A 13,430-nucleotide genomic window follows, 5' to 3' on the forward strand; every position below is an offset into this window, starting at 1 on the left:
CCGTGGCGAGCTCGACCCGTACGTGCGTTTCTATATTCTATCATGCTGATGGTGCAGCACTTGTGTAACCATGGTTCAAAAAGGCGCTACTAGGCGCTCGTCTAGACTTGCTTACACGCTGGACGGAGGGGTGCCGCCTCGCCTATGGCGGTAGGCGGAGGGATAGGCGGCGTCCACCCAGATCCAGAGTCGCACTGCATGAGGGAGGAAGTCGCACCACGAGCGAAGGTCACTAGCGGGGGAGGAGGACCGGCGGACGGTGGGCGGAGGTTGCCGATTGGGGAGGAGGACCAGTGGACGAGCCGGTGGGCGGAGGTCGCTGGTGAGAGAGGAGGAGCGGCGGGCTCTTGCGCGTGCGGCCGGCGCGCCGGCCAAAGGAGAGAGAGAGAGAGAGAGAGATGCGGGAGAGGAACCAAGCGGCGGCGGCTGTGCGTGTGTGGCCATGCGGGAGACCGAGCAGAGGAGAAAGAGGAAGGGATAAGGTGTTGGGGGGACTTGGGCTTTGAGCCGTTTACTGTTTATAGGCCTTTCTCTTTAATGAAGTCAACTTATCTTATGTTTTCTTTTCCTTTTTTCAACATATACGTGTGTATATACTATCGCCTAAAAAATGCCTTGGGAACGCCTAGGCTAGCCTAGGCTCTAGGCCGTGGGTCATCGCCTAAATATCGCCTAGTGCCTTCTTGAACATTGTGTGTAACTAGCTACCATATTGACGGAGAACTAATTAATCTCGCGTCGAGTGCAAGCGTCCCTAGTTAATACCATCTAGTAGATGGGTTCTTGTCTCTCGGCCGCCGGAGACGGCGGGCAGGCGTCGGCGTCGAGCGTGTCCGGCACCCACCAGTTCACGATCCGGGGCTACAGCGCGACCAAAGGCATCGGCGTCGGCAAGTCCATCCTCTCCCGGTACTTCACCGTCGACGGCCGCACGTGGTTCGTGCGCTACTACCCCGACGGCTACAACTTCCAGTCGTCAGGGTTCATCGCCTTCTACGTGCAGACGCTCTACAAGCCAGTGTGCCGCCCCGTCCGCGCCCGCTTCACCTTCGAGCTCCTCAGGCCCGACGGCAGCGTCGCCTACGCGCTCCGCTCCGACCGGCCGTGCAACTTCGACACGCACTGCAACAGCTGGGGGATCCGCGCCTTCGTCGCCCGGAACGATCTCGAGGGCGCGTACCTGGGCGTCCTCCACCAGGACACCATCAAGGTGCGCTGCACCGTCGAGGTCGTCAATAGCCAGAGGAAGCGCCGCGGCGGTGGTCGTCAGGCCACCGTGGCGTCGGCGTCGGACTACGCGGCGAACGCCATCAGGTTCTTCATCAGCGGCACGGCGCCATTCGACGTCAAGTTCTCCGTGGGCGGCGTGACCTTCGAGGCGCACGCGCTGGTGGTCGCGGCGCAGTCCGAGTGGTTCGCGGCGGCGCTCTACGGCCACGGGGGCGGCGAGAGGTGGGTGGAGGCGGGGCTGCCGTGCATACCCATCTCCGGGACGACCCCGGAGGCGTTCCAGGGCGTGCTCCACTACGTCTACCACGACGCGCTGCCGGAGGACCTGATCAAGGCCAAGGGCGAGGCCGACATGATGCCGCAGCTGTTCGAGGCCGCCGACATGTTCCTCATCGGGAGGATGAAGGCGATGTGCGCCAGCCGACTGCGCCAGTTCATCAACGACGACACCGTGCGGAGCATCATGGAGCTGGCGCAGGCGCACTCCTGCGAGGAGCTCCAGCAGGCGTGCCAGAAGCACTTGGGCCGCCCTAGGCCGTAGGCGAACTCCTGCAAGGAGCTCCAGTTTTGTAGTAGAGTACCAGCTAGAGTCTCCTTCCATTATCTAAATTGAATTACTAGTAGACCTCGTTTTGGGGGAAACTGTTGTTTCGGAGATGCTAGCGCCCAGACGCGTCCAAATGTAGCTCCCACTGGCGTCGTGGCCCATCAACAGGAATCCAATCTCAAGTTGCCCGAAGCGGTATCCCTGCCCTGTCCACGTAACAAAGAAGGGGAGAGCATGCGCTCACGTCCGCGTTGCCATCCCTCGGCGCACCCCTCCACCTCCCCCCGCCGCGCCCCTCTACAGTCTGAGAAGGATGTAAGGTAGCAAAAGGCGAGGAGCAGACACCGAGACGTGCAACAGCAGACAAGGACGGAGCACCCGATCTACTTTTAAAATATCTAGATACAATACTTGCAACATTAGTATGAAGACAGGTGAAACACTTAAAACATGCTTCTGAAACACTTGCAAAAACACATGAAAAAAGCACTTGAAACCATTGCAAACATACGCAACATCCACATAAAACGCTCTCTACATACGTGTGAAATATACGCAATATGCAAATAAACACTCATGCAACATACATCTGAAAAAAAACAGATGAAACATTGAGAATAGACTTTTGCAACATACTAACTATTGCAACGTATGCAATATCCCGATCTAGTTTTGCAACATCCTGCACTACTTGAAACAAACGCCTGCAACATGCACTTTCCAAGCGCAACATCTACTTGCTGCTTATGAAATGGAGGCTCGCCGGCGTGTGGAGTTCACCAGAGGTAGCCTGCCATCGCCACCATCGACCAGATTGACTCTGCTCATGAGGCTAGTGGGGACTCCTTCGTGGCCGCCATTATCCTGGACTCCATGTAGGATATCAGCCCCTGCAGTCGGCGCCGCAGTCCCCACCATCATCGGATCTCTCGTCGCGCAGTGGATATGGTGGAAGGAGCAGTGAGGTGGAGTGGGGCAGAGGCGCAAGCGGTGCCGCGCGATGCGGACGAGCAGCACGAGCGGGTTGGTCCGTCCGTCCGGACAGACACCCGGGTCTAATCATCATCGTTGTTGATTGATATTCTTCTTCTTCTTTGCGGATCATTCCTTTTGTAATGTCAAATTGTCATGCTTTTGGTTGTCTTTAGCAACTCAAGTCTAACTCTTTGATTTGTTCTAGCCTGCAGGAGACCAGGAGGTTTGTATTGTCAGAAAACTAAAATCAGAGAAATATTAATCCAGTTCATATGTGAAAATTAAATTGCTAGTCCTTGAGAAAACAATTATTTATAAAAAAATGGATATGAAAGGGAGTCCTTGAGACAGGCGGAGGTTCATCAAGCACAAATATCTTCCCTTTCATATCCGTTTTAAGAAATAATTGTTTTTGCGGTAGGAATAGGATGGTCGGGAATTTAGGCCTCTGTAGTAGTCTTGTTTTTATGGACCAAGTCGAAAACCAGGTTTTGAACTTTTGGTTGACATGTTTTGGAGATTCTCTTAGGTTTGGTTGGCAATGTCGCTACGTCTATATGCTCATGGGATGGTAATAACGGATGCACACCATGTGCTCGCTGGTTTGTCCCAACGAGATGATCAACTGATTCAGTAAACTAACCAAATAACCATGCCTAGGTTTATGCAGAAATAAGGATGGTTGCCATATCTATTTATATCTCTTATATTTTCAATCCTCACAAGCAAATCTGTCTTTACATACATTCTCCACTAGATGGTGTTTGGTTCATTCTCCACTAAGATGGTGTTTGGTTCATTTTGGGAAGTGATACTATTAATATAAATGGATCACCCCGTTATCGGTTTGAGATAAACAGAAATCAAGCTTTGTTTGGTTAGCTCCCGAGGAGAGTGATGTGCGGGTCGTAATTGTTAATGCCGAAGGACAGACAATCACCCTGTTCGCTTGTTGGTTTCAGCCAACCCAAATCAGCCAGCCAACAGTATTTTCCTCTCACAACAAATCAGCATCAGTCAGCTCAAACCAGCCCAGAAACCAACCAACGAACAGGCCGAATATCATTCTTCTGAAGGCTCGTATATGATACCGCGCCAACCAATCACAGGGCAGCCAAACTAAACGTTAAGTAATGTGACTCAATCCCGCTGTAAACCGATAGCGGGCTAGGGCAAAAAGCTTAAACGAAACACGCTCTAAGTACCCTACTACCTTGGATACTCCCTGAACAAGTTTAGGACAAATTAGTATGACAGAGAAAATACCATAGTACCTTTTATTGATCGGAGTAGTCGCATAGTTGCACATTGATCGGTGACTATTTGGGGAAATTCAATCTTTGGAGTCTCATGGGATGGGGAATTTGAGGTTGTGTTCGTGGAAAAGATGGAGATGGGAGGGGTGCAGTAAATACAAGGAGCTTCTGAGAAAAATAATCCTAGAGTGTAGACAAATTTTTAGACTAGGAATCTATTTATTTAGGATATATGAAGTATTCATATCATCCCGGTTAAGTGTAACTTTGTAAGGTACTGTTTGATTATGAGACATAGTGCGATGGGACAGTTCAGATTCAATTTTGAGGACCTCACTATTTGGTCGAGAGACTGGTATAGTCCCTGTCATCTGTTTGGTTTGGAGACATGTGAAAGTGAGATTTGACTATAACATATGGGACCTACCTGTCAACATTTTTTATTTTTATTCTTCCTCTTTTCTTCCCGACCTCTCCGCCCGCATCCATCTCCCACGCGACGGGTCCTGCGCGCTCGCGCCGCCCGCGCCCGTGACTGGAGCCCTCGCTGCTGCTGTGACTGAGTCCACGTCATCACTCTGTTATGCACAATACTACTGTAGGATGGCAACGGATCGGGTTTGGTGCGGATATCCGCGGGTTTCGGGTTCTGCGGGTTCGGGTTTGGGGATGGTTTTTCACCCACGGTTTTCGGGTTCGGGGCCCCGAAACCAATCGGGTTCGGTTTCGGGTTTGGTTTTCCACCCGTGGATATCCAATGGATATCCGAAATAAATCATTTGGAATTAAAACTCATATTTTATAATATACTAATAATAATTTGTAAACTTAGATTATTAAATTTATTTAAAGTTGACTCATGAAAATATTTATTATTTGTTGCCTCTTGTTTATACATGTGAATATGTGTATATATATCCGTGGGTTTCGGGTATCCATTCGGGTTTCGGGTATCCGTTCGGGTTTCGGGTATCCGCGGGTTTGGTTTTGGTGATGGATTTCCACCCGAATCGGTTTTCGGGGTGGGTTCGGGTTTCGATTTCAGGTTTCGGTTTTGGATACATGGAGACTCCACCCGATCCGAACCCAACCCGTTGCCATCCTTAACTGTCATCCCTCTTGATTACAGTATTTTTTTTTAGAAAACCTCTCGTGACACGGAGTTTTTACTGATATAAGCTGGAGCGCTCTATAAGCTGCCCTCGTGTAGATTCCCTGCTCCCGACGACCCATCGACGCCGTCCATGCTGTCCTCCTCCCCGGCGCCGCCACAAGAGGGCTCCGCCGCCCCCTCCTCCTGGGCGGAAGCCGTGTCCTCGGCGGCGCTCCGGCACTACCGCTCCCTGCCCAGGAAAGGGAAACCGCAGGGGCGCGAGTCCACGGTCCTCGCCGCCTTCCTCCTCTCCTCCCTGCAGGACCCGCACAGCCTCACTGTCCTCTCCATGGGCACCGGCACCAAGTGCCTCGGTGCCTCGATGCTCAGCGCCCGCGGGGACCTCGTCCACGACGCGCACGCCGAGGTCATCGCTCGCCGCGCGCTGCTCCGCCTCGTCTACTCTGAGATCGGCCGCGGCGCCCCGCCTGAGTGGCTGGTTGCTTCCGTGGATGGTGGGAGATGGAGGCTGAGGGATGGACACTGCCTTCATCTCTACATCACCCAACTCCCATGTATGTGCCATGGCAACGAGTAAACACTGATGTTCTTCTGTTTGGATTTCGATTGCTTGTCCTAGAGCATGCTATGTAGGAGTAGAAGACAATGCTGAGCTAGTAATAGCTAAAATTTGCATTGCCCGGACTAATTGATCAGCAACCCTTCATCTGAATGTAAATTGGTACTTCTGCTGCTGCACTTTCTGAGACCTGTCCTATCATTTTTCGAGTCTGTTGTGGCAATATCCTGAAATAGTTTAATTACAGAACATAGTTTGATGGTTCCAGTTCATTTGGTAAATTTTTCTAGGTGGAGTCATGCCAGTACCGCTGTCACAGTCGGAGTTACCAAGGGAACAGCTGGATAGTGTGAATGGAGGTATGCTTCTATCTTGATGTTGGTGTTATGCATAGCAGTACTTTCAAGTTTTAGGTATGGTAGTGTCTTCCATGGTTCATGGTCTGGTGACAATTAGTTTGAGAATTATTTAGTTTACCAATCCGATGGATTTTAGTTATGATGGTTACATTATTTTGTTTGCTGCCCTGATCAGGGGAAAAAAATAGTAGCATGGAAGTGTGGTGCTCCTAGCGATGAATTTGACCTCCCTGCAACTGTCCAGCTAAACTGGAACAGTGGAACTGGACTGCTTACATTCAGCCTAACTGGCGCTGCAAGAGCCAGCCAGCAACATCTGCAGCCCAAACAGTGGTTGTGACTGTTGCTGCAGCCATGCAGAAGCAAACAGCCGGAGCTTGCTCTCAGTTCTTCAACTGCAGCCGATTGGCTGCGCAGCACAGCCACAGCGCAAACAGCGCTTTAAGTAGAAGCGAGCAGAGTTTGATACGGTCTGTAGGTGTTTTAAACAGCGCAAACAACACAGTTTTTCAATGCTTAATGGGGGATCATGTTTAAACTCTGTAGGTGTTTGATACGGTCTGCGAGATTGGTAAATGTTCGCCTTTGTTTCCATTGGTTCTACCAACAGAAATTGAATTCATTGTATTGCCGCAATTTAACAAAACTATATTTCCTCCTATTAATTTGCCATATATGTTCTAATATAAGTATACTACTCTGTATGTATATCAGATATTAGCTTTGTTCAGAGGAAGCCAGGGCGGGGTGATACAACATTATCCATGAGCTGCTTTGACAAAATCACCCGCTGGAGTCTTGTAGGAATTCAAGGTTCGGTGTCCATGACAGTCTCTGAATCAATTACACTTCTACGGATAAGATCAGAAATTTTTAACATGAGCTATTCATCATGTAACTGTAGTTATGATATGTGGAACTTCTGGCTTCTATGTGAACAGTAGAATTGGCTATGCATCATCAATTCAGCATTGCTATTTTCTTGCATCCCATTACTTCTTTTGTTATGTTATGCACTTTAGTGATTACAAAGTGCCCAAATGGGATAAATCCTCTTTCTGTGCGTTCTTCAACAGGTGCATTGCTGTCACATATACTGGAACCCTTGTATTTGTCCACCATTACTATTGGACAATTACCTGATGGTGCTCCTGAAGGGTTCTCTATTGAAAATAATATCAAGAAAGCTCTCGATGCTCGCCTGTCCTCTCTATCCAGCAAATTGCCACCTCCTTTTAAAACGCAGAGGGTTGGTCATCCTTTTCTTTTGTTCCAGTAACTTCTCTATGATAATGAATCATTTCTATCTGCAGCCAAAGGTTTTTGAGGCACCTGTCCCACCAACAGAGTTTCAACAGATTTCTGGAGACGTACCCCCCTTGACATGCGGGTAGTATACGGTTTGTTCCATGAGCTGGACATTTTTCACCCTTCTGTCTTTTTTCTTTAAGCATCCGTTTATTGTGCCATTCTTTTTTACTGAAGTGTTACCTTTGTCATTTATCTTTTACTAGGTACTCGATCTGTTGGAATAAATCCGGTTTGCATGAAGTTGTCTTAGGAACAACTGGTAGGAAACAAGGAACGTCTTCAAAGGCGGCACATTTGCCCTCCACCGAGTCATTGCTCTGCAAGTAAGAGGGTCCTTCCTTCCGTTAATTTCTTCCATCGCAATTCTGATGCAAAACTGTTGAGTGGACTGTGTGTTGACTGCTGTCCCAGGAGAAGACTGCTAGAAGCATTCATGTCCCTTGAACATCCATTGGTAGGGCAACTCAAGTGTGAGGAGCTATCTTACCGTGCGCTAAAGGTATTTCGTGATCTCTTGGATAAACTGATGTTTAATAACACATAGCGTTTGAATTCCGCTAGGTGCTTCCTATTTATTCACCTGCTACCATCCAAGAATCGATTATAGACGTGTCTGATTTTCTATTCCTGTTGCAGGATACGGCTCATGAATATCGTCACACGCTTGAGCTCCTCAGGAAGGCCCCATTTTTTGGCTGCTGGCGAGCTAAGCCTACATTTGTTGATTCGTTTGCAGTTTCACGGTGATGGCTCATGAACTGGTGAATACCATCACCTTGCTTCCTTTTATTTATTTAAAAAACATAGGACCGGTCCAGTTTTGTTCTGTGTGAATGAATATGTATATGTTGGTGGTGGTCCATGAATGAATCAAACTGAATATATGCATGCGTGCAGCTGTCACTTGATTCCAAGCACCCCTCCCCTGTATTTTATGATTTGATCATCTTAACTTCCTACTGCCTCCGCGTACTCTGTGAGTACATGACAGTGGCATAGAAATTCCAACAAGGGCCGGGTAGGAATGCAGGACCTAGCCAGTAGCCACTGATTCCATAAAATCACTCGTCTGGGAAGGAACAAAAACTATAATAACAAAACAGAAGAGAAAGCATATAATATGGGCTGAATTTTCATGGTGTATACGTATGCAGCCCATCTCCACCTCAACTTGCTATCTTGTCTGGTTGGTGAACCTGAGAGGTAAAACATCAGTTCTCTGTCTCTCGGACATTCTGAACGATAGGATTTCAAGTTCTTTTACTCGAGATGCCAAGTTTATCAGGAGGTGGCGCGAGCACTGAATAACTGACTTGCCTTTCTGCTCGCTTACTGCTTCCAGCACGCGGTGGACGCGGGCCGCGGCTAGTAGCAAAAATTCCTGGAGGGAGCCTGCGCTGCCCTGCGACGAGCTTTTCAAGTTCCGTTCATTGATTCATTGGTAGACCGCCAATGACCCAGGATCTGCCTGACTGTCTCTGTCCATCCAATCAATGATGGAGGCAGAACAGATGGGCTTGTGGCCGCGGCCACCACGTGACCCGTGAACGAAGCAACATGCCAACCACGTCATCCTCATCAGAAAGGCGATTTGCTGATCCCATATGAATCTGATGGTCCTCTCGACCTCTGCTGGTAGGTGGTGGCAGCGGATGGCTCATGCTTGCCTGGATGAGGAGCAAGCACGAGAGGGAAGAGAGACGGTGGGCGTCTCAGTCTGGCTCTCAGCCAAAGTAGAGTGACTTGGCCATCCGGGAAGGGAAAGGAAAGAGATAGTGATAGCACGCTTAATCGGGCGGGCAATGCCAACGCCCGTCGGCGAAACGGCTCCGAAAGCAATCAATCTATCAATGGGTCCAAACCCTGGAAAATCTCCCCTTTCGTGCAAGCTACTGAACTCGCTCGCCTGCTGGAACGGACAATCCTGGCAACGCATGTGGCCCGCCCTCGTTATCCTCCTTTTTTTTGGGGGGTCTGCAACTGCAAATGTCTACTGACAGGATCACAGCCGCTGGTTGGACTCGTCAGAGAACTCGCAAGACCCGGCAGCTCCTCCTGCTTCGTACTACCAGTAGCACGAAAACCAGGGCGCCACGCTAGCCCGATCCCGGGCCGGCGTTCCTGTCGACGAGACAAAAGTCTCCGCCCGCCCACGCCCACGCCCAAGGTCTTCGAGCCGGCCTCTCCACGCCGCCACCCACCAATACGGTGACAAGGATTGCTAGCGCCGATGAGCTATGCTTCGTGGAGTCTTTGCTCACTACTACTCCACGCTAGTCTTCAGTCCTCTCACACGGCTACACCAGCCAGTACCGAGTAGTACAGGCTTTCAGGTTTCCTCCAGCGCCGCTGGCCAATGGCGCAGCACCACGGCAGCTACCCCCTGGTGGTCGCCGCCGCCGGCCCCGAGCTCGACGACGACGGCCACGCCGCGCGAACCGGTACCACCACCACCACCACTGGCACCCTCTCTCTCCCGCGCCTTGCGTCCGTTGGCGGCAGTAGTAGTCGCGCTAACAAATCCCCCCCCCTGGTTTCTTTGATCGTTAATTCTCGTCGGTCCATGGGCGGCGGCAGGCAACCTATGGACCTGCTTCGCGCACATCATCACCGCCATAATCGGCTGCGGCGTTCTGGCGCTCTCGTGGAGCGTCGCGCAGCTGGGCTGGGTGGGCGGCCCCGTCGCCATGCTCTGCTTCGCCTTCGTCACCTACCTCTCCGCCTTCCTCCTCTCCCACTGCTACAGGTCCCCCGTCTCTGACGGTGACGACTCCCAGAAACGCCAGAGGAACTACACCTACATGGACGCCGTCAGGACGCACCTGGGTACGCTACCTCAAGTCTTTTCTTGCGTTGCGACCGTGCGTCTTTGTTCTTGTTCCTGTGACTCCTGTCGTCTTTGTTCTCAGCTCCGTGTATAGTACTGTATGTGCCTTTGCTCACTGCTATCTTTCTATGGCGACTGATGAGCAACACGTGCAGGGGAGAAGCGCACCTGGCTCTGCGGCCTGTTGCAGTACCTCAACCTGTACGGGACGGCAATCGCCTACACCATCACCACGGCAACATGCCTCAGGTACGTATACCCCGATCCATTCCCGCTCTTCGATCTCCTGGATATGTTTTCCACTTGGCAGCCGGGCCAGCCATGCACGGTAATGCTATGCTAGCCTAGCTCCGCTGCTGAGATCATGAGGGCACACTGTGGCAGGGCGATCATGAGGGCCAACTGCTACCACAGCCAAGGGCACGACGCACCCTGCGGCGCCGGCGGTGATCACCTCTACATGCTGCTCTTCGGGGCGGCCCAGGTGGTGCTGTCCTTCATACCCAACTTCCACAACATGGCATGGCTCTCTGTCGTCGCCGCCGTCATGTCCTTCACCTACTCCACCATCGGCCTCGGCCTCGGCCTCGCCAAGACCATAGGTAACTGACATGCATCATGTGCTTGACAATTTTGGTGGAGGTTCAGCAGCATTGATGCAAGCTTGGATGTGAATATTCTTGTGCGTATATATCGAACCGATCAGAAAATGGGGCGATCAAAGGAAGCGTCGCCGGAGTTCCGATGAGCACCCCGGCGCAGAAAGTCTGGCGAGTCGCGCAGGCCATCGGCGACATCGCATTCGCCTACCCGTACACCATTGTCCTGCTGGAGATACAGGTATGCAGCCATCTTCACTTTTCAGAGCGTGAACGTGTTAGTTAAAGGCTAAAGCAGCGTGAGTGTTCACTGTTCAGTGGATAGTACTGGTATATATGTTTTTGCTGACAACTCGCAATTAATTAAACAGGACACGCTCAAATCGACGCCACCTGAGAGCGAGACGATGCGGAAGGGGAACGTCGTCGCGGTCCTGGCCACCACATTCTTCTACCTCGCCGTGAGCTTCTTCGGGTACGCCGCCTTCGGCAACGCCGCGCCGGGCAACCTGCTCACCGGCTTCGGCTTCTACGAGCCCTACTGGCTCATCGACTTCGCCAACGCCTGCATCGTGCTCCACCTGCTTGGTGGCTACCAGGTATGTAGCAAGTGACACAGCACACAGGACACGCACGCTGCCACGCTCATGTCGCCACTCGCCACCGCCTGCAATGCAAGCAAAAAAGAACAGCGCTAGTTTCTCTCTGACAAAACAAAGTCGTCACTTGAGAGGCTTGGCTCTGTTTCATGCAGATGTTCAGCCAGCAGATCTTCACCTTCGTGGACCGATCCTTCGCGGCCAGGTTCCCGAACAGCGCGTTCGTGAACAAATCCTACGCCGTGAAGGTGCCCGGCGTGCCGGCGTCGTGGAGCTACAGGCTGAACCTGCAGCGGGTGTGCTTCCGGACGGCGTACGTGGCGAGCACCACGGGGCTGGCCCTGCTCTTCCCCTACTTCAACGAGGTGCTGGGCGTGCTGGGCGCCATCGTCTTCTGGCCCCTCGCCGTCTACCTCCCCGTCGAGATGTACTGCGTCCAGCGCAGGGGTCCGGCCGTGGACGCGGACGTGGGTCGCGCTCCAGGCATTCAGCGCCGTCTGCTTCGTCGTCGGCACCTTCGCCTTCGTCGGCTCCGTGGAGGGCGTCATCCGCAAGAGGCTCGGCTAGTGTTGTGTGCTAGTATTGCCTTTTCTGTCATGCATGTCACGATCGAAGTGTAACGAGAGCAAACTGTACCTAAGTTTTTTTTTATTTCCCTGTGTTGTGTGTTCGTTTTAGCCATGATGATTGATGAATATATATATCTAACCGTGCGTGTTTATTAGATCCAAAAGCTCTTTGTTTATTGGTGATGCTGTTCACCAGGTCGTTGTCTTTAATCCATGGCAAGAGGTTTGTTTGGTTGCTTGTAGAAGGGGCCACCTTGCACTGATGGGTGCGTATTAGTAATCTTTGGGAGAATAAGGTTAGGTGTTTATATTCAAAACCAAAAGAAAAGAACAAGGTTAGGTTGCTCGCATCAATATGCTGTTATGCCTAGATCAAGCATCTGTTGTTCATGTTAAATCGCACGCAGATTCTACATGATGGCTACTTGGATACACATACACAAGATTGAGCTTCCCCGACTAGTTTGCGAATCCTAAGAGCATCTCTAGCTGAACTCTCGCCTAGCCTCCTGTCTTCCTTTGAGCCCCTCATTCCTCCACTCTTCTTTCTCTCTTCCCATAAAAATGATAAGTGGGGCCGATTAGTAAGGCTCATGGCATATATAGGCCCCGTTCGGCTTACCTTATATCCGACTTGTTCGGCTTCTTTTTTCAGCTGAAACAGTGTTTTTCTCTCACAACGTTTTTAGCCAGAACAGTGTTTTTCAGCCGAACGGGGCCAGTGTAAAGTAGGGAAGAGTTAGGAGATCGTTCGAGTGCGTTGAGAAATAGGAGTTGAAATATGGATGAGTAACTCTCATTTGAGGTGATAACCAGCCAAAATACGAGGCATCGGTTAGAGCTGCTCTAAGACAGTTAGATTTTTTCAGGAGCGCCGATGAACCGAAGAGCAGGTCTTGAAACTGTGAGAGCATGATTTTTTTTTTGGAAACACACATGTGCAATTAATTGTTGTGCAGATCTTCATTTTATTAAGTCGCTCCAATGCATCAGCTAAGGTAGACTATTCAGAATCTAATCCTGCAAATACCTAATTCTTCGAGACTCCAAGAATAAAAAAACCTTGTTATACACATTTTGTACTGAACTTTTATATTATGAAGAAATCCCATTACTACAAAATAATGGACAATCGTTTTGTAATGGAACATGATCATGAGATATAGTATAGTATGCAAATAAACTCAAACTCTTTAAGTATTCTTTACCCAACAAGTTTGTGTCTTAATGTATAATAATTGCAAGGCTACTCCATCCGTTATGGACTTTTCTAGATACATAACTTTTACTATATATTAAGATATACACCTATGTTTATACACATAACAAAAAAACAATGTATTTAGAAAAGTCAAAACATTTTATAATTTGAAACAGGAAGTACAGACCTCGTGAATGAATTTTGCCATTAGTGCTCTGGGTAAGATGCGAGTTTGCAACTCTAATACCCTAAACTAGGGTTCGATGGGTTCCTCTGGTGGCGCC

The 13,430-nt window shown here is 50.2% G+C and overlaps 2 protein-coding genes and 1 pseudogene across 2 annotated transcripts; all 3 read left to right on the plus strand.

The window, feature by feature from the left end:
* The first annotated feature begins 775 nt into the window (after positions 1 to 775).
* LOC136492465 (BTB/POZ and MATH domain-containing protein 1-like) lies at positions 776 to 1,771 on the plus strand. Its single transcript, XM_066488473.1, has one exon. The coding sequence runs from the start codon at positions 776 to 778 to the stop codon at positions 1,769 to 1,771; it is 996 nt and encodes a 331-aa protein (XP_066344570.1).
* Positions 1,772 to 5,203: 3,432 nt separating this feature from the next.
* LOC136493963 (tRNA-specific adenosine deaminase TAD1-like) lies at positions 5,204 to 8,233 on the plus strand. Its single transcript, XM_066490089.1, has 8 exons — positions 5,204 to 5,676; positions 5,972 to 6,040; positions 6,755 to 6,853; positions 7,117 to 7,289; positions 7,354 to 7,430; positions 7,555 to 7,674; positions 7,763 to 7,850; positions 7,988 to 8,233. The coding sequence occupies exons 1-8, from the start codon at positions 5,253 to 5,255 to the stop codon at positions 8,096 to 8,098; spliced, it is 1,161 nt and encodes a 386-aa protein (XP_066346186.1). The 5' UTR covers positions 5,204 to 5,252; the 3' UTR covers positions 8,099 to 8,233.
* Positions 8,234 to 9,385: 1,152 nt separating this feature from the next.
* LOC136493965 (probable amino acid permease 7) lies at positions 9,386 to 12,085 on the plus strand (annotated as a pseudogene).
* The last annotated feature ends 1,345 nt before the right edge of the window (positions 12,086 to 13,430 follow it).

This window comes from Miscanthus floridulus, chromosome 11 (assembly GCF_019320115.1).
Source record: "Miscanthus floridulus cultivar M001 chromosome 11, ASM1932011v1, whole genome shotgun sequence".
NCBI classification, from domain to species: Eukaryota; Viridiplantae; Streptophyta; class Magnoliopsida; order Poales; family Poaceae; genus Miscanthus; species Miscanthus floridulus.